General features: G+C 46.9%; 8 protein-coding genes across 9 annotated transcripts in view; 5 read left to right on the forward strand and 3 right to left on the reverse strand.

Moving 5' to 3' along the window:
• H257_08890 (hypothetical protein) overlaps window positions 1-465 on the forward strand; it is a gene marked incomplete at both ends in the record, with an annotated part of 760 nt that extends 295 nt beyond the window's left edge. Inside the window, one exon of the mRNA XM_009834964.1 lies at window positions 330-465. Coding sequence (XP_009833266.1) covers window positions 330-465 — 136 coding nt within the window. The remainder of the gene's footprint in view (window positions 1-329) is intronic.
• An 846-nt stretch (window positions 466-1,311) lies between these two features.
• Window positions 1,312-1,623, reverse strand: H257_08891 (hypothetical protein; the record flags this gene model as incomplete). The annotated part of the gene is made up of 2 exons (XM_009834965.1): window positions 1,312-1,548; window positions 1,573-1,623. The coding sequence occupies 2 exons, from the start codon at window positions 1,621-1,623 to the stop codon at window positions 1,312-1,314; spliced, it is 288 nt and encodes a 95-aa protein (XP_009833267.1).
• A 2,216-nt stretch (window positions 1,624-3,839) lies between these two features.
• H257_08892 (hypothetical protein) lies at window positions 3,840-4,650 on the forward strand. Its single transcript, XM_009834966.1, has one exon. The coding sequence runs from the start codon at window positions 3,891-3,893 to the stop codon at window positions 4,611-4,613; it is 723 nt and encodes a 240-aa protein (XP_009833268.1). The 5' UTR covers window positions 3,840-3,890; the 3' UTR covers window positions 4,614-4,650.
• Window positions 4,651-4,893: 243 nt separating this feature from the next.
• On the forward strand, window positions 4,894-5,667 carry H257_08893 (hypothetical protein; the record flags this gene model as incomplete). Its single annotated transcript, XM_009834967.1, has 3 exons — window positions 4,894-5,298; window positions 5,373-5,540; window positions 5,590-5,667. The coding sequence occupies 3 exons, from the start codon at window positions 4,894-4,896 to the stop codon at window positions 5,665-5,667; spliced, it is 651 nt and encodes a 216-aa protein (XP_009833269.1).
• Window positions 5,668-6,781: 1,114 nt separating this feature from the next.
• Window positions 6,782-7,600, reverse strand: H257_08894 (hypothetical protein; the record flags this gene model as incomplete). The annotated part of the gene is made up of 2 exons (XM_009834968.1): window positions 7,456-7,600; window positions 6,782-7,380 (listed from the first exon to the last, which is right to left on the reverse strand). The coding sequence occupies exons 1-2, from the start codon at window positions 7,520-7,522 to the stop codon at window positions 6,782-6,784; spliced, it is 666 nt and encodes a 221-aa protein (XP_009833270.1). The 5' UTR covers window positions 7,523-7,600.
• Window positions 7,601-8,189: 589 nt separating this feature from the next.
• Window positions 8,190-18,756, forward strand: H257_08895 (hypothetical protein). Its single transcript, XM_009834969.1, has 16 exons — window positions 8,190-8,246; window positions 8,315-8,552; window positions 8,616-8,771; window positions 8,840-9,198; window positions 9,903-10,146; window positions 10,650-10,909; window positions 11,777-13,313; window positions 14,370-15,237; window positions 15,333-15,918; window positions 16,399-16,565; window positions 16,828-16,972; window positions 17,033-17,159; window positions 17,263-17,389; window positions 17,467-17,768; window positions 18,118-18,333; window positions 18,397-18,756. Exons 1-16 carry the CDS (start codon window positions 8,230-8,232, stop codon window positions 18,685-18,687), a joined length of 5,640 nt encoding a protein of 1,879 aa, XP_009833271.1. The 5' UTR covers window positions 8,190-8,229; the 3' UTR covers window positions 18,688-18,756.
• A 1,399-nt stretch (window positions 18,757-20,155) lies between these two features.
• H257_08896 (hypothetical protein) lies at window positions 20,156-21,978 on the reverse strand (the record flags this gene model as incomplete). The annotated part of the gene is made up of 2 exons (XM_009834970.1): window positions 20,156-20,454; window positions 21,390-21,978. The coding sequence occupies 2 exons, from the start codon at window positions 21,976-21,978 to the stop codon at window positions 20,156-20,158; spliced, it is 888 nt and encodes a 295-aa protein (XP_009833272.1).
• A 339-nt stretch (window positions 21,979-22,317) lies between these two features.
• On the forward strand, window positions 22,318-23,856 carry H257_08897. 2 transcript variants are annotated; one of them, XM_009834972.1, is made up of 8 exons: window positions 22,318-22,463; window positions 22,528-22,599; window positions 22,658-22,899; window positions 22,948-22,988; window positions 23,036-23,125; window positions 23,297-23,403; window positions 23,475-23,537; window positions 23,672-23,856. In XM_009834972.1, exons 1-8 carry the CDS (start codon window positions 22,356-22,358, stop codon window positions 23,780-23,782), a joined length of 834 nt encoding a protein of 277 aa, XP_009833274.1. In that variant the 5' UTR covers window positions 22,318-22,355; the 3' UTR covers window positions 23,783-23,856. The 2 variants fall into 2 exon arrangements, with proteins under 2 accessions (XP_009833274.1, XP_009833273.1); XM_009834971.1 differs by having other exon boundaries at window positions 22,658-22,988; window positions 23,672-23,852.
• Window positions 23,857-24,377: the final 521 nt, after the last annotated feature.

Below are 24,377 nucleotides of genomic sequence, written 5' to 3' on the forward strand. Positions count from 1 at the left end.
TTGCCGCAATGAAACTGAAGCAGCTATGTACATACGTACATGACCTCCCATCCATGATCACTACAAAATTTAACTACTCCGAGTAATTTATAATGTTAGGGATATAGTTAGGCTAGTCGTCGCTCTGTCCAGTGGTTCAAAGCATATATCAAAGATATATTGAACCAACGCCGTTCGACAAGAAGTGGTATTCTCACAAGTTCAAGGGACCAGGTCTGCGTTACGAAGTTGGCGTGTGTATTCGGACCGGAAACATAGTGTTGATCAATGGCGGTGTGCCGTGTGGAGCCTGACCCGACCTCCGCTTTGTTCGTTACGAAGTTGCAAAGGGGTGAAATGGCATATGCCGTCAAGGGGTACCGCGATGCGAACTTCTTTGTGTATCCGCCAGGATTGCTGCGAAACCCTCAACGACACAAAGTGATCATGACAAGGCACGAAACAGTCAACAGGCGCATGAAGTAAAAGTGCTTTCAGGGGTTTTTCGTCACAGTATGATGCACGTCACCTATAAACTACCAACTTTTCACAAAATTTTCTGACTTCTATTTCGTATTCATTACTCAAAATTTCAGCAAATTAAGACGTTGAATCGACAGATCTCAATGTGGTGAAGGAATTCTACGTCTCAGATTCAAATTTGGTGATGAATTGGTCCAGAAATAGATTGATATTTAACCTAACGTTAGTGGTATTTTACACGGGCGCATGGATATTTGGCCATTGGCGGAGGCAGTTTCTTATCTTCTCAGAGAGCTACCCCCCTTCTAACCTCTTCTACTCCCGTTTCACTCTGTCAACGAAGTGAACTCCTAAGCGGACCCCGTGGTCTCTCTCTATTGTTTTGGCCGCGCCTTCCAATACATGCCGCGCGCACCCTTTGAAGAAGCAAGACATGGCGTTTATGGGGGAAATCAAGAAATGACTGGGGTGCATTTCAATTTTTATCGCTGCAGCTGAAAGCTGTTCAGCCCATAGCTTATTGGTTAACAAACCATCTCTGGTCTTGCATAAAATTGAACTCGTGCGATTTGGTGTCGCATCGATGTCGTTGGACGAAAATATGTACGTGGGCAAAGTTACCTGTAAATGTGTGCCATTTCACAGTCGTTTACATCACTGCTATTGTCTTTTGGTAGGTGAAAGTCATACAAATCTGCCGTATACCCGGTGTGTCCGTTCAGATCTAGCCTGCAATCCATTGGGCTGTGGGGGCTACACCGATGCCACTAGCACCGATATCGTGCCGATGGTGTACGAGCCGTAGCTGGACGTGACGTGGGGCAGCGCCGACCGGTCGTACAAATCGAGTCAGCCCAATTCCGACAACCAGTTGTGCTTGGTGGTTTCGTGCGTATGCAGGTCGCCCAAGTCGATGGAGCCCACGACGGTTCCCTTGCCGGGTGAGTACCAGACTTCGGGGGCACCGATGGCTTCCACGTCCCATTCGTTCTTCGCTGCGACTTGGTTATCAAATGAACCCTTCAACACTTCGGGGACGGTGAAGTCGCCTGCGCTCAAGTCAATGTATTCGACCACGGTTGACGCCTCCCGTAGAAGCCATTATGCGACGTCGGTAGCCGACGCGGTTGATGCGAGGACGAGGATGGAAGCAGGTTTCATGTTGGCCGGGAGTACGGGGGAAACGTAGAATGACAGGATCGATGCAATTGTTTTTGTGGTGTGCTAGGAATTGTTCTGTTTATGTTGACCATGGACATCGACTGTCCCAACCAAGTTTGCGCGCAACCTGTGCGTGCGTCATGGTGACAAGAAGGTCTGTATCCACGAAGGCTGCCAGGAAAACGTTCGCGTGGGGGACCTCTGTGGGAAGCACGGTTAATTCGCCCACTGCAAAATGTGCATCGAAGACGGCTGTGCAAAATTCGCCCAAAAAAAACAACGCTGCTCGGTCGACGGAGGCGGTCAGCGTTGCAAACGGTCTGACTGCTTTGTACACACCCGCCGAGGGGGCTTCTGTACTCGGTACAGCACTCTCAGTTGCTTTGGCATGGCGTATTGGTCCGAAGAATTGGTCGATCTGTGTGACCGAGTACAATGTCCCGTTTATACTATGCCTCAGAGGGATATGTGCGGGAACAAGCGATGATGCGGGGTCGCCGTAAGTCCAATGAAGGCGACGATTCCACCGACAGCGACGTGGCAAGTCGTAAACGAAAGGCTATTTTCGAAACTCAAGATCGCGAAATTGCGTTGGAACACGAGCAACTCGAGTTTAAGAAGTATAAATTTGAGATGGAGCTACAGGAAAGAGAAAAGGACAGGATGGAAAGAATCCAGCAACGCGAGGACGAAAGAAAGAGAATTGATGACATGATAGACCTCATCCGTCACTTGCTTCACCGCTAAATTGAAAATACACTTTTACACATTCGATTTATTAGTTGCCATCATTTGGTAGTATGTGAATGCAATATGTGCATTGATATGTATGGATAACTTACCGAATACGACAATTCTATCCGACATTACTCTTATTGGTTAAAGGTTCAATACTTCGTACCTTTCATTGGTAGATGACTCTTCATTTCAATACAAAGACCAAATGTCGTATGTTGGTTTTTATACAAGTCTCTGACGAGGTGAGGACATGAAGCGTGAGGACATGGCGTGGATTTGATTGGCTCTTACAGAAAAGGCTCCTGGGTTGCTATTGTGAATGTAAGGAAGGTCCCCAGGATTTTAGTAGAATAACAATATGAATAATGTCTACTACTACTACTGTACTAGAAGTACTTAATAACGATAGTAGAAAACCCTACGATCAACTGTTCGGCTCATGCGATTGTGCACGACTTGCAAACATACGTACCGGTAGTCCCGTCCGCTTAATAATCGCCTTTCTACTACTAGGCTGTTGAGCAGCAGTGATGTTTACTCTGATCTAAGTCGTTTGGTCGGGGTCGACGTCCTTGTCATCGTTGCCAAACATCATGCCCGCTGGTCACGCTCTCTCGTACGTCTGTGTATCCACGGCGGCATGCTGCTCGTCGTCCATGATGTTGTCCAGCATTGGAATGTCCTCGACATGGAGCGGCGGTGACGGCGTCAACAAGGCCATGTGCCGCGTCACCAGATCAATATCAATGCTCCCGCAAAGTCTTTCATGGCGGCCGAAGGCTCGCCCGTCCGTGTCGTAGCTTCCATCTTCACCACATCTTCCCCAAATGCACTGAAATCTTCGCTCCTGCGGCGATGGAGCGGCGCCTGCTGTGGCTCCAAGTCATCGACTTTGGCCGTGGACTCGGCAGTGTCCGTTGGGTGAATGTTGGTCTGCTTGGGTTTCGTTGGCGGCTATACCGGGACGGACGTATGATCAAAGAACGAGTTGGCATCTTGTTCCTCTCCTTCGATATGTGCTTCGTTCTCGTCAACATGGATGACAGGGGCGGCAACAGATGGAACTTTACTCTTGTAACTTCAACCTTTGGCACTTGCCTTGCCTTTTGTCCTCCGCTTGTCCTTGGGGAGGCTTTGCTCAGCGTGGCCGCTACTGTACTACAGTAGTTGGGATGGCTTGTGCCAAAGTCTTGGTTATTGTTACCCCATGTCGATCTGAATGTGTTTTGAACCAATAGTAAGCTGTATATGTTATATGTGAGTGATATGTTACTGGAAAATCACTTTTTTCACAGTAACGTTATTCACACTACTCCCAATAATTGCGACAAATGATATCTGTAATATTCAATATACCGTCAAATGGAATTGGGTTGAAGATATAAAATTTTTGGGGAGAATTAATTAGCACTTGATTTTAGTGGAATACCATTGGGAAATAATATTAATTTATCCCTTCGACCCCATATTTCGTAGTACAACAGTACAGTACGTACTGCTTCCGATTGAAAAAGAGAGCGTCGTTGGCCATGCAGGAGCACGACAACGATCGCGACGAAGGCAGCACCAACAGCAGCGACAACAACGCCAAGAGAGCGAAGCATCCAAGTTTGCCATTTCCGTCCACCCTTCGTGTGCTTTTGAGCATGAAACTTGGCGAGCCGCTGGGTAAAGCGAGGTCGCCGCTGGGCCAGCGAGAGTTTGACTGCACTGTCTCGGAAGGTTTCGACGTGCTTCGGCAGAAGGTGGCGGTGTACTGCCGCCAAATTGCCGACGACTACAACCAGGGCAAGGTCAAGGGTGTGAAGAAAGAAGTTGACGTCCGCCTAGACGACAACGTGGCTATCTACTTCAAGCCCGGGTCAAACACGAGCCAAGTGGACTACGTCCTGCTCACGCACTCCAACCACTTGATCGAAATGCAAGAAACATGGCGACACGGTGCCCAACGAAGCGCGGGCCAAGCATCGTTCAAGCTGCACTTGTTTGTGTACGTGAGCAAAGATCGCCCGTCGTCGTCCGAGTCCCAGAAGCGCATGTCGTCAACTCGTGGGATCGTCCGCAACCGAAGTCAGGTGAGCTCTACGATAGAGCGTGCCGCCGATGCAACGTCGGAGGTCGCAGTACCTGCGGCACCCGTGGCGAACGACGACGGAGAATACCGCAACGTTCGATTCAAGTTGAATGGAGTTGTCGTGCAAGTGCCTGTAAATGTGGCCGACATGAAAGCTGTGCTAGGTAGGACCGATTGACTTGTAGGCAACGTAAGTTGAAACAAGCTACCGTTTTTTTATCATAACGTTGTCGGTACAGGGAGACGAGTTGTGGCACTTACTCACTGTTCAGGCTCGGCTTACTAGTAAGTTACTACGACGTAGTACTAGGGTACTATTAATAGTTAGAATAAGCCAGCTGATGATTCGTCCAATCAAACAAGACATAATCAACAATACACTTCGGATACCAAAGCGTCCTCTTGGCTCGTCCCAAGGCCTCGTCTGCTCTGCCCAGGACTGGGATGTGTGTATGGGAATGACTGCCTTCTACGGCAGCTTTGACCACGCGGCGCAAGAAGCCAAGTCCCTCCGCACCATTTCCAAAGTGCTCGAGGTGGGCGTCAACATGCTGGACACGGCTTGGATCTACCAGTCTTTTGGGGCCGGTGGCGGCGGCTACTTCACCAACGAAGAGCTCATTGGCAAAACAATCCATCAAACAGCACAGTCCGGACAAGCCACCAAGTTTGGGTTCGTTCCCAGTGCGACGGGCTTTGAAGTGTCTGAAAACACGATTCGGTTTCAACTGGCCGACTCGTTGGAGAGATTGGGCACGACGATCATAGACTTGTACTACATGCATCGCATGGATCGATGCCTCCGTTCCCATCGAAGTGACCATGGCGGTGCTCAAGCCTCTCGTCGACGAACGCAATATCAAGTAAGTGGGGTTGGTTGAGCGAATGCACCCCCCGCGAACTGCGCCGGGCCGTGCACCCCATCATTGCCATCCAGATGGAATGGTCGCTCCAGTCCCGCTACTCGGAGGCGGACGTCGTCCCCACCGCGCGAGAACTTGGCGTGGGCATCGTGGCGTACTCGCCCATGTGCCGGGGCTTCCTCGGGGCTATCGATGCCTTTGACAAGCTCGAAGACAACGATCGGACGCTCCAACCAAGAATCGTTGGCCCAAAGCAAAGCCAAGGTCGCTCGGTTCTTTAACCTGGCTAAGGCCAAGAGCGTCAACCCTTCCCAGCTCACGCTAGGATGGGTGCACGCTCAAGGCGATGACGTGTTTCCTCGGTACTAAGTCATCGGTGAGAATTGTCGAAAATGCGGTCGCCGTGGCACTTTCCACGCAATTAACGTCAACCGACTGGGCACAAGTGGCCGCGGCTATCGACAAGGAACGCCATTACATGTACCCTGGCCCTACCTCGTTCAACGCGAGCATAATGGTGGTCCGATGTGTAATAGTAGTAAAGTAGGTCGGTATGGGGACAACCTGAATACTCCTGAATACTCATGTGTATAAATGTTGACGACATGGTCATCTCGTCGTGATGGCTATTGTGCATTTCACCCAGATTTGGACATGAGAGTCATTTCACCAAATCTCATTCGAATATCCATTTGATCCTATTTACAGTTAATCTTGTACACCCTATCCTTTACAACAATTAATATATATGTGGTTTTGCCCCATAAGGAGAAGGTTAAACGTTTGGATTGGAAGAAATTTGACATGACGTGATTTGATTGGCTTAGGCGGTTCTTTAATCGATGCTCTCTCTACAATCGATGATGATGCTAACAAAGTGTAAAGTATTGTCAAGTCGATTCGAAATTCGAATGAGCAGCAACAAATCGGCAGACAATCAATTGACCAATGAAAACCCAGATCACTTATGGCCAAACTTCGACGAATTTAACATGGAATTAGTGTGTGACTGAGATTAGTGTGATACTTGACGATCTTTACATACAAAAATCAAGGACAAAGAATCGATCATCTATCGTTATAGATTTGGCGAATCAGCACAAAAGTCCAAACTTTGGGTCAAAGGACAATCAATCATCACACATGTAGCGAATCCACTGCCACTTACATAACGTTATACTTCCATGGCACATACAGTACTTGTATACCACTCGCTGAATTGAGCGCATACACAGTGACACATAACGAACGTCGCTTGAAATATACTGCAACCTACTTGTAGGACTGTACTTAATTGCAGGCGAATATGCAACGAATGAAGTGGAACCGCCGCGAATTGGTTGTTTATTTCGCGAAAACGTTTAGTGAAAAAAGGTCTAGTAGTATTACCCTCAGCTTATTGCATGTTCAAGCTCACCCTTGTAGGGTTGTTGATACAAGCCATTCCCCAACTTACTGAGCAAAGCAGTCCCATCCCGCCGACTTACACGACATTCGCTTCCCAGCAACTGCCGTAAACATCGTTGATCGAGTTGAACATCCATTGCCACTGGAACGTGTACTTGCCAGGGGAAATGTCCTTCTCCAGTTGAAAGCACATGGTGCACAGCGCCCGCCCCTTGTCTTCGCAAAACTTGGGGCAGTTCTGGAACCCCTTGTAATCGACATGTCCTGCGACGTGGGCGCCGTTGGCTTGGGCGTATTCCACCGGCCACTGGCGCAGCGGCGGGTCGGTCACGTTGACGGCCGTCGATGGCCACGTCTGGGTCCGAAAGATGCGCACGCCGGTGTCCGGGATGTACTCGTTGGTGCAGACATCTGCGACGTGGTTCTTGGCCGGATACGCCAAACACACCTTTTGGCCGGGGGTGTAAGTCGCCATGCGAGCCCCGGGGGTGTCGTACGCCCCGGCGGCGGCGCACTGGCACGTGCGCTTGGCCACCTCCGGACGGAAATCAAACCCCGTATCCACGCCAAAGCCCTCCTGCGCCTGGCGAGCCCCGCAGCGTGCGAGGCCAGCACAAGCCGACTTGTTCCAGTACAGATGGTTCGTCGGGCCTTGGAGGTCGTAGTTGGTGCATTCTACAACAGACATGTGGTAGTGGAACAAGGGAATTGAATGGAAAGGTGATGCATGCGTGGCGGAGTGTTATGTACCGAGCCATGAATGCGCGAGCACAACGACCGACACGACGCTGAGAAGGGAGAACGTGGAGGGGCGCATGGAACCAAGTAGTACGTTCGTGGCAAAAGGAACAATGATGGCAAGTAGTAGAAGTGACGACGTGGCGAGGCATCGTAGCAGAGCCATGACAGCCTCATTCGGATGTTTGGTACAACGGGGATGACGCTGTGCATCGGAATATGGGGATAAGTTGGAACGATGGCGACAGTGACCAGTGCGATGCTATGATGCTAGCATCCTAACGTTACGTCAAGTCGTACATATTGACGGCTACATGAACAACGTGCGACTGAAGCAGTACTGTAGCTTCCTTCATCGACACCGGAAACAGGTTTTCATTGCCAAAAGCCACTTGTTCGCGTGGTACAGTACGCCGCACTCTGCGCGTGCATGACTGACATACACACACCTCGCGAGGGACTATAGTACGCTGGCGCAGAAAGATGCACCCTTGGTTCCTCCACCTCGCTCGATTGTGCCACGGCGCTTGGATCAGCAACACACCAATGAGCTCATCTACCGGGGTTGCCTTCAGCCGCCATTTCCATGTGTTGGGGCAGGTGGCCATTGACAATTGTTCCACATGGACTAAATTACTATTGGAATATTTAATCTTTGATACAAACATCAAGCTAATGTTGCAACTTACAGGAGGGTGGTATATAATTATCCGGATAATGGACCACCCCCAGAAGTGATTTCATTCCTAGTGAACAGAAAAGGCGGCGCGACCTTGGCAACGAGCGATGAACTATCTCTCCTTGTATAGTCCACCACCCCATCCTCCTCAACCCTCCAGCGATGTCTCATGCCACACTTGTGACGCTCTAGGCGGCGCTCCAACTCGATCTCGTCTGCGAATGATGCAGGCGTGAATCCCTCCTTACGAAGCATCTACTCCAACACAAACTCGGGTCATCGCGCACTCGTGTTCACTGTCCAAGTGCCCGAGCGCGGACCCCTCGGTCTTGACCTTCGCGCTCGAAACGTCACGAGCGCCCAAGGCCAGACAGGCGCCATAGTGAAAGGGTTCCGGCCGGTCAAGGATGGCAAACGGGGCTTCATCGAGGTGCAACCAACAATATCCATGGGTAGGGTGTAGTCATACTCACTGGGAGATGGATGCATGTAGCTCACAGGGCGCGTCAAAGAAAAGGATATTCTGATGCAAATGCACACGTGCAAGGTCGACGACATGCTCTTCGACGCCATCGTCGAGCTGGCGGCGAGTCTTCAGTCCGATCTGTCGGCATGGCCGCTGCGTCTCGAATTCCGGCGAGAAGCCGAGGTTCGTGTCCATTCCCCCTCCATCACCATCCCTCCCTTCGTGCCAAGCAATCAACCACGATCGTGTAGGAGCTCGAAGTCAAGCCCAAAGCACAGACGTTTACCAGCTTCCTTCGCAACACGAGCATGTCGTTGGCGGGCTTCTCGTCCCCGCCCGCGCCGTCCAACGCCGCGCCGTCGACCGCCCCCCTTGTCGCAGCGCAAGACGGGACATTCCAGGACAAGCTCAACTACTTTCGCGGGTTCTTCAAGGACCGCCTCCCCACGGAATCGAAGCGCCCCAAGGTTCACACCCCCCCGCTGCCGTCAGAAGACCTCGTCAATGAAATGTACCGCGATCTGCTGGTCAAGCGGAACGTCCCAGACGACGTCCTCGACGAGCTCGTGCGTATCGAACAGCTCGACCAAAAGTGGCACATTGTGTGGTCGTACGTAAATATATATATATATATCACGTGTTTTACGTAAATATATATATATATGTATATCACGTGTTTTACGTAAATATATATATATATATATATATATCACATGTTTTTTATTCCGTGTGCTTTGATGTATATATATATATATATTTCCGGTTTCGTATGGCGTGGTGGATGTATTTTTTACCATTACACTGTTCTGGCGTGATATCTTGTCAAGTTGATATTTGACTTTGGAGCGGGGTGCTCGCTCGAATGAGCAGTACCAAATCACCATCGGCCAATCAAAAGGCAGAACACTTTCAAGTGGCCAATCAAACTCCTTCAACCATCGAATTAGGGTGTGACTTCAAATAGTGTGTATGGCCTCATAAGTTTTACAATTTCAATACAAAAGATCGACCGATGGTTTATGGGAATGAAATATCCAAATCTTGGCTAAAAGTACACAGTATATATAATATTCGTATATAGCGATGCCTGCACAAATCGTATCCCGTCGTATATATTTCAATATATTCCGTATTGCCTTCCCATTTGGATATGTATATCATATGCACATAATATATAATACATGATCTATCTAGTAAAATATCTAATATAAATTTGGTATTCTCGTCGCCCCCCATCGTTCGTGATATATATATATATATATAGTCTTTTGTGCCGTATAACTCATATATGGATATATATATGTGGGAGAGTAGCGCCAAGCAAAACGAAAACGACGACAACAAAGTGTACATTGCCGATGCGATCAAGCTGGCCGAAGCACTCGTGGAACTCAACTGGGACAACCGCGGACTTCAAGTGCTCGAGACGCTCCAGCGCAAAATCGCGGCGGGCACACCCGAGTGGACGGACCAGTTCATTGTGTCGTACGGGTTGGACTACCTTGCCATGAAAATGCCCGAGCCGTCGCCGTTCTCGATTGAGCATTTTTACAAATCGGTATATTTGTGTTGCAAATATATATATATATATTTACCAAGGAAAAAAAGAGAGTAATGTAGCTCCCCCACAAACTATCTCCTTTGTCAGTGGAATATATAATATATCTATATATTATATTCCACTGATATATTCCACTGACAAAGGAGATAGTATATATATATAAATATATTTGCCAAGGAAGAAGAACGTTGTGACGAAAGATCTCGGTGTTCTTGTTGTTGTTATGGTTCTGTGTCTTCATAATATTTTTTCTTCCTATTTTTGTTTTTTATAATTCTGATCAAGTTGCTCATTATATTTGTAAAACCTATTAGAATAGTCAAAATGGCCCTACAAACCCTCGACTCATAGCAGTAACATTGCTCACTCTTTAGCATGCTTTATATCTTTGCATGTTGCATGACTTAATAGACTAATCTTTCTGCATGAGTCGTTGTAAACAATAGTAGCCACCACGTTTCCATCATATATTCTAATCTTACAACGTTTTCGGCTACTAGTTTGACAAGGCATCGCGGTTCTGCGAAGTAATTTTGAAGATTTTGCTGTCGCTTTCCCACTTTGCCAGTGGCATCGACGCGATTACGCAGACTTTGGGCCTGGTGGACCGGCTGGCGCTGTGTTTTCACACAGACAACGCCGACGTGAAGAAGTCGACGCTCCAAATCCTCGGCATAATCTGCTACAACAGCGCCGAAGGACATGCGTCAGTTGTGCACAGCTTTGGTCAGTACATGGAAGCCAAAGGCGAGCGCGTGCGGTACGGACTTGTGATCGTTTGATGCATGTCTTTGTTTCTGTATATGAAGGATATATTTATATATATCGAAAACACTTGTACGGTATATTTATATATATCTAAAACTTGTTTTTTAAATATATCAATACCATGAGTTACATACGTATCGATGCAATGGATTGTTTGAAGTGCATATATTGTGCTTTTCAGTCAAATTTGCCTATTTTGGGGGATTGATGAAATCGTCAATTATTCGAGCAAAGGAGTATGATTGGCTACAAAGAATGAAGGTTGCAATTTGATTGGCTAAAAATATTGATTGTAGTATTGCAGTCACAAAGATACCTCTTCAAATTAGTTTTATATGAAATTTCAAAGGTCCGGCGATTGTTCTGCGGTTCATTCAACCAACCGCCAACGGAGGAAATTTTGAACACACAATATATATATATATATATGTTGTATGCCGTGCGTGACCACGACAAACTTGGGTTATGCCAAATGGATATTCTCTTTTGGATTTAAATACTGTGCACTATTTCAATGGTAGTTGCAGAGGTTTGATGATTGGCTACTTGATGAGTGTTCAGAGTTTTGATTGGTCGGTCGATTGTCTGTCGATTTGGTGGTGCTCGTTGGGATTGAACACCACCGCCCCACTCCAATGTCGAATCGATTTGACAATATATATATGTACTTTTGCTGAAAAAATCGTCGTCCCTTCAAAAGCACATATCGAGATCACTAGGACATGCATTATTTGTATGCATTCAAATACATGAACCCATGGGTGTCCAATTCCACATTTGTGATGCACATATAATATAATCTATCATATCTATATCGTGAATAACCTGTATATATATATATAATCGTTTTGATGTGTAGATTCACATGCTTGCGCGATGCACTCAAGTCGACGCGATACAACTTATTGTTCAAGGAAGATGTGCTGAGTTTTATCAATATCCTGGTCAACAAGGGCCTCCGGGTCGAGTCTCGCGTAGCCATCCGGCAGGACTTCATGTCGCTCGGGATCGGCGAGTACTTCGAAGAAATCCGCGCCAAGTCCAACAACATGTACAAGCAAGCGGCCAAGATCAAGAAGAAGCACGCAGCAGCCCCAGCAAAGTCGAAAAAGCCCAAAGCATCGGCTACGACGCCCCCCACGCTGCCAGTACCTCCGTTGGCACTCACCCGATCCAGCACCAGTGCCCCGGTGCACACGATTCCTCATACTAGTAACGACGACAGCGTGCTACCTCGCGTGGACGAGGCCAATACACTTGCACATGACAAGGCAACTACCGGAGGCAAAGCAACTCGTCCCACAGAGGAGAACGTGGAGCCGTTGCTGGTGTTTTTGCCAGATGTGCCGGGCGGCGCTGCTGCATCTCCACATGCATTTGATGGTTCTGCCACTTCAACCCCCCATGTATTGGTAGGGGATGATTTGGCGGGTGCATCGCCGCTGCTCTCGTCGTCCGCCCCCCCCGTTGCTCGGCAAGTTGCTCTAGAAACGCCCACGACAACGGCCCCCCTCGACGCTATTCCAGACGACGACGACGATCAGGAGGATCATGCAAGCGACGAAGATGGCGAGTATTTCGCCATGGACGAGTCGCCTGTGCAGCTTCAGATCCGCGAACAGCTGGACAACGTGGAAAAGCAGATCGAAGTGTTTGAGCTGTTCATGGCCGACGATCGCAAGGACACACTGTATGGGAGCACAGACTTGAGCTGTATGGAGTCTGTGTGGCGATCTCTGTTGGGCCGAGTTGCCGTCGACGAGTTTACACGCGACTGTTTGCTGTCGATCTTGCAGCAACTGCTATTTCTGCCGTCAGAAAAAACCGTGCTTGGCAAGGAGATGTGGGCCATGTGCGAGCGCGTGACCAAGGACATCGCGCTGCTGTCGCCCGTGGAGGAGGTCCGGCAGTTCGAGCTCAGCTTTCACGACCGCAAGATGCTCATGCAGGCCCGAGACAAGTTTTCTTCGTTTTTGGCCACGCATGAGCCTGATCATGGCGTTCGGCATATGGGAATTCCCATCGCGCTCATGGAAAATAGACTGCACAGCGATGACTTGATGTCTGACACGGACATGGAGTCGACGTCAGAGGAAAGCGAGGAGGACGATGAGATTGCCGCGAGATTAGAAGCGTTCCGGAAACTGCGCGATATGGGCATGCCCATCGACCACTTGGCCATAAAAATGCAGCTGGAAAACCTCGACATGGCCCTGCTTGACAAACCCAAACCAACAAGAATCATGGTGAAAGACCACGATGAGTACCGCAAATACGCCAAATTAGTCAGTATGGGCATGCCGCTTCCCCACGTCCACATCAAGATGGCCGCGGAAAACCCGGCGCTGGACCCCGCGCTGCTGGCCACGCCAGATAAATGGATTCCCGTCAACTCGGTACGGAATGTATAGGAGTCATGTGTGTGTGTGTTGTAGTCTTTGTTTTACCCAAGATAATAATTTGGTCGACTGTAGTAGTGTTGCTGATTCGCTAAATATAACGAATCATTGTACTTGATGTTGAATATTGGTTGAAGAGTGGATGATGATTTGATTGGGTACTTGATATGCGTGATCTGGGTTTTGATTGGTCGATGATATATCGATTGCCTGTCGATTTGGTTATGCTGCTCATTCGATGGAGTACCCAAACAACACTCGATATCGTATATAGGAGTTGGACGGTTATATGTACATTTATACTAATATAAATCATGCAAGTCGAGGTTGAATGGTGTCAACGGAACGTTTGATTGGCCACGTTGATTCGAGTTTGGGGTTTTTGATTGGCCAATCGATATGATTGTATTCCTTCGATTTAATTTGGGTGAACCGTTCTTGGCAATAGTATTAGTAGTTCTGCGCTTTGAAAATATTGTGTAGTTGTTAGTATATGATGGATCTATTGAGGAAATCGTGGACTTGGATATGTATTTCTAGGTCTGAGAGTTGTATGAGGATTTAAGATCACACTAATTTCTGTCACACACGAATCATGTGTGTTTCTACAATCCACACTATATACTGTCCATGGTTGTTGAATCAGACTGCGCATGCAACAGAATCCATACTAAACTGAACAATATATATATATATATGTCGATCTCACCGCAGCGTCGATATCGAATAAAACCATTTGATAAGACGATATACTCAGCGTTTTGAATAAACTGAACAACATATATATATATATCGATCTCAGAGCAACTTCGATATCGAGTAAAAACATGTGATATGACAATATATTCAGCGTTTTGAATAAACTGAACAATATATATATATATATATATATATATATATATATATATATATATAGATCTCAGAGCAGCGTCGATATCGAGTAAAAACATTTGATATGACGATATCTCCAGTGTTTTGAATAAACTGAGCTATATATATATCGATCTCAGAGCAGCGTCGATATCGAGGTTGACCTCAATATTCAATGTGTAGGACAAGGATGGGGACAATAGTGGTGGTGGTGGTGATGCGGCGGTTCCTTGTGGGATCCGAGCCGACGAGTGTCCTGTACTAGTCAAGTTTTTCAAGCTCCAAAAGATGGGCATGCCACCCCCGCAGATCCAGCTCAAGATGCAAGCGGAGGGGTTCAACGGCGACCTGCTACTCGCTCCGGATACGCTCGTGGGCGACGATGGCCAGAAGGTGGTTCCCACATCCGAGAAAGGGGAGGACAAGGAGGCGGCGGCCATGGGCGTTCGCGCGGACGCGTGTCCGGCACTGATCAAGTTTTTCAAGCTCCAAAAGATGGGCATGCCGGTGCCCCAGATCGAGCTCAAGATGCAGGCGGAAGGGTTTGACAGCGACCTGCTTTCGCATCCGCAGACTATTGTGGACGACGCGGGAAAGAAAGCCGTAGTGGCTCCAGAGCGTTCGGATGGGACGACGCGGCGCGCCGACGAGTGCATGGCGTTGGCCAAGTTCTTTAAACTCCAAAAGATGGGCATGCCGGTGCCCCAGATTCAGATGAAAATGGAGGCGGAAGGGTTCGACCCGGCGGTCCTCGTGGCCCCCGACACGCTTGTCGGCGACGATGGCCATGTCAAGGTGGTTGCCGATGGCGGTATGCGGGCGGACGCGTGCCCGGCGTTGATCAAGTTCTTTAAACTGCAAAAGATGGGCATGCCCGGGCCGCAAATTGAGCTCAAGATGCAAGCCGACGGGTTCGACCCTGCGTTGCTTGCGGCCCCGCACACTGTCGTCAACGACGCCGGCAAAGTCGAAGCCGCCGCCGCCGCCGCCCCCCTCGTCGCAGCCAAAGACCATCCCGCATATGCAAAGTATTTCAAGCTCATGAAAATGGGTACGTACGCCATATAGTAGTAGTAGTAGTCTTGTCGATTCGAGTATGTTGGTGTTCTTGTTGTGATGACACGGTGTCACATACATATTTGATAGGTATGCCGCTGGAGCAAATCAAACTGAAAGCGTCGAGCGAAGGCTTGAACACGGCGATTCTCGACACACCAGACGCCATGCTTGCTGAAGATTTAACGTCGACAACAGAGCCGATGCAGCCGAAGGAGGTGCGCGCAGCCGACCACCCGAGCTACGCAAAGTACTTTAAACTGCAAAAGATGGGCATGCCACCGCCTCAAATCGAACTGAAAATGAAGGCCGAAGGGCTAAATGCCGACCTGTTGGGCGCGCCAGATACGATGATCCCCCTAGTCGCCGACAACGCGACGCCGCCCCCCCCTATCATGGTGAAAGACCACCCTGATTACGCCAAGTACCTCAAGCTGCAAAAGATGGGCATGCCACCGCCTCAAATCGAACTGAAAATGAAAGCCGAAGGTCTCACCTTTGCCTTGCTCTCTACCCCCGACGCCATTGTGAAGCCAGCTGTAAACGGGTCCTTGGGGGGAGCCGCGAACGTGCTCAAGGTTGTCGCCAAAGCCAAAGCCAAACCCAAACTACGCAGCTTGTACTGGGAACCCGTGCAGGCCGAGGTTCAGACCACGTCGTTGTGGGCCAACATCGCGTACGAGTATATATATATATATTTATATATGGCCCGATCAGATAGAACGTGGACTTATGGGTGGTGGTGCTTGCCTTAGTCTATTGAGGTTTCAGGTTGAATAATGTGTAGATATAATGCATGGTAACAGACTATATATAGTAGTAGATATTTATTTACCATATGCACACGAATCATTCCCGTGTGGATGGAACAGCACACTTATTTATTTGTATATGGGTGATATTAAAAAATCAAGAATCCTATGTATGAATGATAAAAATATATCGGAGATTCGTGTATGTTGTACATGATCTCTTTCGTGGACACTTATTGTGCTTTCGAGTGAAATTTCATTGTGTTGTGACTGGCTACAATTCCATTTCGAGTGTCGACCGATAAAAACAGCAGATATAGGCTAATAATTTAATGTCTCTCTCCATGAATAATTCGAAATTAACATAATATCATCGAAAACAATAATATCATTTTTTCTTGTAGCCCCAGCGACCAAGGACCGGCCGACACGAAACACTTGAACGACCTCGTGACTTTATTCGCGAGTGCTCCGCCGCCCAGCAAGGAAAAGACGGCCAAGAAGCCCGGGATGAAGAAGAAGGCGGCTACGCGCATTGGACTTATCGATGTTAAGCGCGCCAACAACATTGGTACACCAACACAATCCATACGATCGAGTGGTGGTTTATATATATATATATATATATATGGATTGGTTTCTTGGTACACTGAGCCTTTGGTACCTGAGAGTTTATGTATATATAATTCATTACCCATTTTACTCACCAAAAAATTTCGATTATACAAGACTTATTATTTATTTTATTATTTTACCGCCTATTTTAGGAATATTTTTTATTTATGTTTGAATGAAATTATATATATATATATATGGCTAACACTCGGGACAAGGGATCATGCTGGCGCGGTTCCGGTTGCCGTATGCGGAAATCAAACGCGCCATCTTGGAGATTGACCGCGATATTTTAACCAGTGAAAAAGTCGCGGCACTGATTCAGTTTGCACCCGAAGGCGACGAAATGGCCACCGTCACCGCGTACGAACGATATATATATATATATATATATATATATATAGTGTGATGTGGTTTGTGTAGATATACGGGGGATCAAAAGCTGTTGGGGGATGCCGAACAGTATTTTGTTGCGATAGCGGGCGTCCCTCGCTTTCAAACTCGACTGCAGTCGTTGTTGGCCACGATGCAATTCGATTCCAACGTCGAGGTAATGCATGAATCAAACCTAGTTTGGGGTTTTCTATATATAAATATATAATATTATATATATATATGGATATATTGAATTTATACTTTGGATCAACTGGTAGGACCAACGCCGCTTGATCACGAGCGTCGTGTCGACTTGCAACGATTTGAAAACGAACGAAGCCATTCCGGGTATTCTCAACTTAGTGTTGCAATTGGGGAACGCTTTGAACGAAGGCACTGCTCGAGGTATATATATATATATAAGATCGCTTGATATTTCCTTGATATATATATATATATATATTTATAAAAAAAAATTCTAGGGGCGGCATCCGGGTTCAAACTGAGCATCCTTCTCAAACTCGTCCAAGTGAAAGCAGCCGACAACAGCATGACCTTGTTGAACTACCTTGCCAAGATCTTGCGCGAAAAAGAAGCCACGTGGCTGACGTTTATTGACGCAATTCCATCGATCCAAGAAGCCAGTCGCGTGACCCACCAAGTGCTCAAAGCAGGCGAAGCAGCCATCCGAAAGGCGGCTGACTTGGCCGTTCAAGAGCTCGACGTGCACAAGAAACTGCCCAATATCGCCGACAACGACAAGTTCCAAGATGCGATTAGCCCGGTACGGATAAACGACGTTGTATCTATATGTGTGTATTGTATAGCCCTTGTTGTCTAACACTAATTGAAGGCACACACGGATTCCCTTTGTTTTTTTTGAAGTAGTTTGGATTGGTCGTTTGATTCGTGTTGTGTGAGTTTTGATTGGTCGTTCGATTGGCTTGCGAGGTGGTTTTTTTTATTTATAGCTCCATACTCTTAATATCGAATCAAATAAATGGACAAAAATGGTTTCAATATGATATATTATGCGCGGATACCTAGTACACTGTATTAGCTCCTCTCTCTCTCTCTCAGTATATATATATATATCCAGACTGCAGGATTGATTCACGACTGGTCTGTTGTAGTTTGCAGAGAAAGCACAAGAAATTTCTCAAGCGATTGCGGCGGAATTTGAAGCCATGCAAGCCGACTTTAACGCGTGTGTGACGTGGTTTGGCGAAGACCCCGACGCCGCGGGCATGGGTCCCGACTCATTTTTCTCGATATTTTTGAGTTTTGCCCAAATGTTGCAAGCAGCGGATCGCGACAACGAGCGCAAGCGGATCGCCGAAGAGCGCCGGGTAGTCCATACCCTGTCTATTGGTGTATCAAAACTTGATTTGTTGACGATATATATCTGTTAGATTCGGCGCGAAGCCGAGACGAAGAAACGGATGGACATGCTGGCTAGCTCCAAGCAACAGCAAAAACAGCAAAAAGGACTCGAGTTCAGCTCGCTCAAGGCCGGCGACGCCCAAGACATTGTCAAGAAAATTCGAGGGAAGCGATCCGAAGAGAAGCGAAAGGAACTGGCCGACCACGAGCATGCGTCCAACCAAAACAGCGACTCGTTCTGCTCATCGTCAAGTGGGATAGACAAGAAGAAGGCGAGGGTGCCGCCGTCGATTCCAGAAGCACACGGGGACGTCGCGTGACCGATATATATAGTAGAAGTCAACTTATTTAACACTAGTAGTTTGCTGTACGAGGCAGGCAAGGTTGGACTTTGGTGATTGTGATGGTATCATATATAGTATATACGGGAGTATCATGGAGTGTACATTATATGTCTAGAGGTAGTTGAGTTCGTCATAGTTGGTTAGGATGGCATAACGGCGCTGGTATGTACATAACCTTAGGCTACGCATGATTCTAGTGAAAGTACTACTAGTACAGGGAACGACGTTGAATAAGAACGTGAGATTTTTGGCGCAATATTTTTTGAATTAACCAATCACATCATCGAAATAATATATCAAGATTCTGATTGGCTCATTCGATGGCGGCAGAATAATAATAAAAGTCGAGTGCCACTGACCCCCAAAATTGAATTTGAAAACCAAATGACTTGCATCACCAGACACCATTGCAGCGCATCAAACGCCGCATCGACCGAACATTGTCCAGAAGCTCACTGTCATAGCGACTGCTGACCGAACGAGCTACTCGTCCATCTGTTCTATGGTGACTAGAGCGGCCTGAATGCTTGCAAGTTTGACCGTGTAATTATAAACCTCATGACAAAGGACGTGCATTTCTTGTTGCGGTACCTCTCTTGGAATAACGACGATACAAAGAATAGGTTCCCTGTCCAACATTGACTACCAACAAACCCTCTGATTTTGGCCCGCCATCGTCAATGTCTTTAGTCCTGCTTACTATGTCAACATAAACAGCATCCTCGCTCGCAAGGCAAGGTTATCTCATTGAGACCGATGGATGATCTCCGATTGGAAAACTTCGTACTTCGAAGTTGGCGCGGTCGATTCGCCATACTGTCCGTTTGGGCGGAACGAATGCAAAGAAATTTTCCAGTGAGCCGATTTTGATGCTGTTTTTCACAATGTCTTCATCACCAACCACATATTCTGCATGCAAAATCTTGAAGGTCCAACTGAGAAACTCTACGTTCGCAAGCAACGATTCTTGAACACAAACGTAATATTATAGTAATGTAGAATATTATTATAGTAAGAATTTCGCAATAATTTTAATAAATGGTACCGCTCATGTCGTAATGCTATACATTATTTAACGATTATTTTATTTTAAGACTCAAAGTTGCAGTTTTAACTTGACCAATGCTTTGACAAGTCATTCTGCCCCCTCTGTCGGCCAATAAGATATGGCAGGTAATTTTTAAAATCAATAATTTACATAATGAATTACCTGTAATAACATGTTTTCTGTCAAAATGTCTTAGGGCTCCTCTGGATGCCACATTTTATGTCATAAAATAGCGAATTTCTCCATAAAATGTAGAAATGACAAAGTCGTCAATTTTTGTCGTCTGGATACAACAAAATACAATGCTTTTATTCCAAAATTGAAGGCCAAAAAGGACGAAATTATGGCATGAAAAAATAGACCGAAAAGGTCCATTTCTCATGTAAAGACAGTCTATCAAACCAGTTTCGTCGAAAATCGCGCATTTCGAAAGATCGCTGTCAACCTCAGGAGTGAATCATGGGACTTTGGACGGACGACCTCGACATCTCCTGGCTCAAGGAGCTTGTGCACCAAGCGGTCGTGGTTGGGAAAGGTGCGCGCAGTGGCCGCGCAAATCGCCAAAAGGTTTCGATGGAGGCATCTCGTTCCTCGAGGTCGAAGTCGAGTCCACGGAATGCCGAAAGATTTCGATGAAGGCATCTCGTTGCCTTCGAGCATTTCAGACACCCACATGGCCCCAGTCAAGACAGCGCCTTCGACGACGCCGAATGCGCTGTCGGAGCACACATAGTTGTAGGTTCATCTGAGCTGCGTGTAACTTTCGCGCGCAATAAAATTTCATCGAAATTTTATTGCGCGCATCATGTGGATCCAGACGGTTTCTCAAACATTGTTTTTTGGTATTTTGGTCAAAAAGTGCAAAATCTCAAAACCCATTTATGGCATAATTTTATGACGTGGTATCCAGAGGAGCCCTTAGCTATTCGGTGAAGCTCATCCTAATTTGAACTATAAACACTCCATTTTCCTATATACTCTAATAAGTTATACTGATGCGAAGAAATTTCTGAAACAAATTTATTTAAATACGTTTTACCCGATTGGATGATTTGTCATTTACCTCCGTCCAATCAGATTGACGGGCTACGTGCATATTCAACGTCGTTCCCAGTATTACTTCGAAGTACGTAGTTGTAATTGGTACTACTCTGGTCCTAAATATTTGCACACCTGACTTTGGAAACGCATACATTTGAGCCAAATTTAATGAATCATGTTTTATTATTGCCAGGTACTTATGTGTGAGAATTCAACTGGGCATCCATGGAAGCTTCCTCCGCAAGATGATTATTCAAGTGGATCAATGCGCTCTCGTACGACGTTGGATCACACTCAACATTATAGCCAGACAGGCTCTCAATTGTTGCGTCCTTGTTCATATGAGGTAGTTTATATGCGTTGCTTCCATGAACACCCATAGACAATTCCATTACCTTTTGCAAAGTAATAAATGTCTTAGAGAGCGTCGCGGAGGGTAACTCATGAAGCGCCGATTCCATAGCACCAATAAGCTCTTCGATCGTTCGAGTGCACTTCTGGTACTGCAGACTTTGAATAGAATTAAAGAATCCTAAATCTAACACGTTGAAGTCTGGACTATTTGGTGGCTGGTTCGCGATCGAAATACCTTGAATGCCCATTGACAGCATCAGCGTAGTAGTGACACAGCGATGGGGACTCGCATTGTCCTGCTGGATATAAATCTCACTCCTCTGAGATGTCCTAGGGAACTTCGCCTTGATGGCTGAGGTGACCTTTTCCAAATTGGCAGCTTGGTAGACGCCGGAGTCAACTGTCTGTGGTGGGATGACAGGGGCGCCGCGAGCTCGGTTCTTGCTTCTACGCTTGGCCAAGATGTGCTCCACAAATGGCCAGATGCCAATCTTGCCGTCGAACTCCTTCTTCGTGTGGTGGTCGTAACGTGGTCGGGCGACGGCGGCAAGAAACATCACTTTCGTGATGAACCTCTTGGACTTCACGGAGCGCAGGGCGAGCTCCTCGTCGTCGTACACGTAAAAGCGTCGTTTCACTTTGGTCAAAAAGAACCACTTTTCATCTACGTGTACATAGTCATGCATGTTTTCAAACACACGACCACCACCAGGCATCCTCCGGAGGAACCGGAGGCAGTGCTCCACACGTGCGACCATGTTGACCTCCGTCAGCAGCGGTTTGACGTAGCTTGACCGCGCCTTTAAGCGGGCCTCCTCTTTCATATGCCGGACAATGGTCGACTTGGGCAGGTGGCTGTTCGCTGCCAAGGAACGCAACGTTTGGCGATCGTGATGAGGAACAGACTTTACAGCTGCCTCAATTTTATGTGCAGTGCGCAATTTATTTCGACCAGAGTTCCCTAAAATAGTTTACCATTAAAATGAAATCCTCCGGATACGGTGTTTCGCAATCTCGAACTATTCCCAAGATGATTCACGAAACAAATGCGAAACTCATAGTTTCGTAATATCCGGTTAATTGTTTGGCGATCCACAACTATTTAGCAAATATCCGGTTAATTGTTTCGCAATCCAAAACTATTTAGCAAATCATTGATTTTGATGGAACGTATCCGGATAAATGTACCTTCGCATTCGTCATGGCGTGGGTTGTGCTGGTGACGGGAGGGTCCCGCGGGTTTGGCCGTGCACTGGCCTTGGCCTTCGCAGCGAACAAAGCCTCCGCCGACGATGGAGATCTGCACTTGGTAGAGAAGTTCTTCGTGGAGATAGTCCATCCAGCTCCATCTCTCGTTCTCATCGAATCTGTAGCACCTGTGGTCCCGTGACGCGGCTGGTATGGCAGCCACGGCGGCCGACGTCACTGCTGCTTGGCAACGCCAGGTATGGGTTCGAGCTAGGGTACTTGATCAAGCTCATATGATTCACCTGCACTGTACAGACCAGCCATAGCATCCATGTGACGCAGACCGTCGTGGACTTGAGCGACGACTCCACGTACGGACCTGCCATCGACACGTTCGTTGAGGAAGCACAAGCAGCCGCGTCCGTCGACCGTGTCGTGGTGTTCCACAACGCTGGATCCTTGGGCCAAGTGGGACGCATTGCCGAAGTGGCATCTCCCCAAGTGATTCGACGGCACATGGAACTGAACGTGAATTCCGTACTATGGATCAACAAACGGCAAGATCAAATGTCCATACTTCGACTAACCATAGTGTATATATCTAGACTCTTGCAAGTGTATGGCACCCAAGCTCAGGCAGCTAAAGGTATGTACAATCCCATTTCAGTTATAAATTGATATAAAGTGCTGTAGTGCCATCACCAGTGCTCTACTTGATCAACGTTAGTTCGTTAAACGCTATTGAACCCTTCGCCACCTGTGGACTCTACTGTGTTTTCAAAGGTACGGATGATTGGTTGACATGACTCGTCCTTCATTGATACTGTAATACATATGAAAACTCGTTCAAAATTGAATATATATTTATATATATTCATATATATCATGTATTATATATATATTCTCTATTATGTATATTATATCTATATTTATTTATTATTTCCGGTCTTGTAGCGGCTCGCGACATGCATTTCCGAGTGGTGGCCACGGAAGAAGACGCGACGCGTGTGAAATGCCTCAATTACGCGCCAGGACCCATGCAAACGGAAATGGGAAACGAGGTGGGCGATTTTACTATTTATAAATATATATATATACGCATATAATTACTATATTCATGGATGCAACGTAGATCCGAGATGGACATGCGACGGACCCGGCCCTCCAGCGCATGTTTAAAAAGCTCCAAGCCGATGTAAGCTCATTCAATTAGATATCAGTCCTGCATCGACAAGTTAGTGTATATTTCCGTTGGTATATACTGAATGAAATATGATTATATGTCTCATGTATATTATAACGTTAAGACCAATGTACTTGTTATTGTAGGGCACATATGTCGATGTGAATGTGTCGGCGCAGCTGTGTGTGTCGCATGTATTTGGGCCGACGCTGGTCTCCGGCTCCCATGTGGATTATTACGACATCTACCAAGGCTAATACATCCCTGCAGCATACTACTAGACAAATAAGTCTATATGCAGTCATATAACATCGGCCCTTTCCAATCTTGTAGTCTTGAGTTCGCGATTAAAGAGTAAGCACATGACGAGCTCGAATCCTACACTACGCATGCTGTTATTACACCGTGTCGAACTGTTGAACGATAACACAGAGCATCCGAGTGGTTTCGATTGGAACAGCATTGTCAGCTATGGGATGATAAGAATTTGCTACAACTGCAATAATATATCGATGCCTTTCTTGTTTGGTTGATAACGTTATTGTGCATTTCATCCAAATTTGGACTGGCGAGTGATTTCGCCAAATAGCATTTGAATCCATTTGATCCGATTTAAGCTTGTACAAACTATACGATACAACGATTAGTATATATATGGTTTTGATTCACCAACCATCGTTGCAGCTGATGCCCTAACTTGTCTGCGGCAATTTGGTTGTTGGGAAGGTTGATGCTGTTTATATTTCTCTGGTCGAGTTGTGAGTAAATAAATACTGGTATGTTTTAAATTCAGAGCATTGTCGCAGGCCAACACGAGTCATAGCTGCTAACCACCTTTGTAACCACATGCCT

Source organism: Aphanomyces astaci (assembly GCF_000520075.1).
Source record: "Aphanomyces astaci strain APO3 unplaced genomic scaffold supercont1.20, whole genome shotgun sequence".
NCBI lineage: Eukaryota > Oomycota > Saprolegniomycetes > Saprolegniales > Verrucalvaceae > Aphanomyces > Aphanomyces astaci.

Excerpts from the sequence above, each read along its gene's own strand:
- H257_08892 (XM_009834966.1), top strand. The coding sequence starts at position 3,891 with ATGCAGGAGCACGACAACGATCGCGACGAAGGCAGCACCAACAGCAGC.
- H257_08895 (XM_009834969.1), top strand. Across the intron at positions 10,910-11,776 it reads GCCAAAGGCGAGCGCGTGCG|ATTCACATGCTTGCGCGATG; the intron begins GTACGGACTTGT and ends TTTGATGTGTAG. Across the intron at positions 17,769-18,117 it reads TCCAAGATGCGATTAGCCCG|TTTGCAGAGAAAGCACAAGA; the intron begins GTACGGATAAAC and ends GGTCTGTTGTAG.
- H257_08897 (XM_009834971.1), top strand. The coding sequence starts at position 22,356 with ATGGCGTGGGTTGTGCTGGTGACGGGAGGGTCCCGCGGGTTTGGCCGT. Across the intron at positions 22,989-23,035 it reads CCAAGCTCAGGCAGCTAAAG|TGCCATCACCAGTGCTCTAC; the intron begins GTATGTACAATC and ends AAAGTGCTGTAG. Across the intron at positions 23,404-23,474 it reads AAACGGAAATGGGAAACGAG|ATCCGAGATGGACATGCGAC; the intron begins GTGGGCGATTTT and ends GATGCAACGTAG.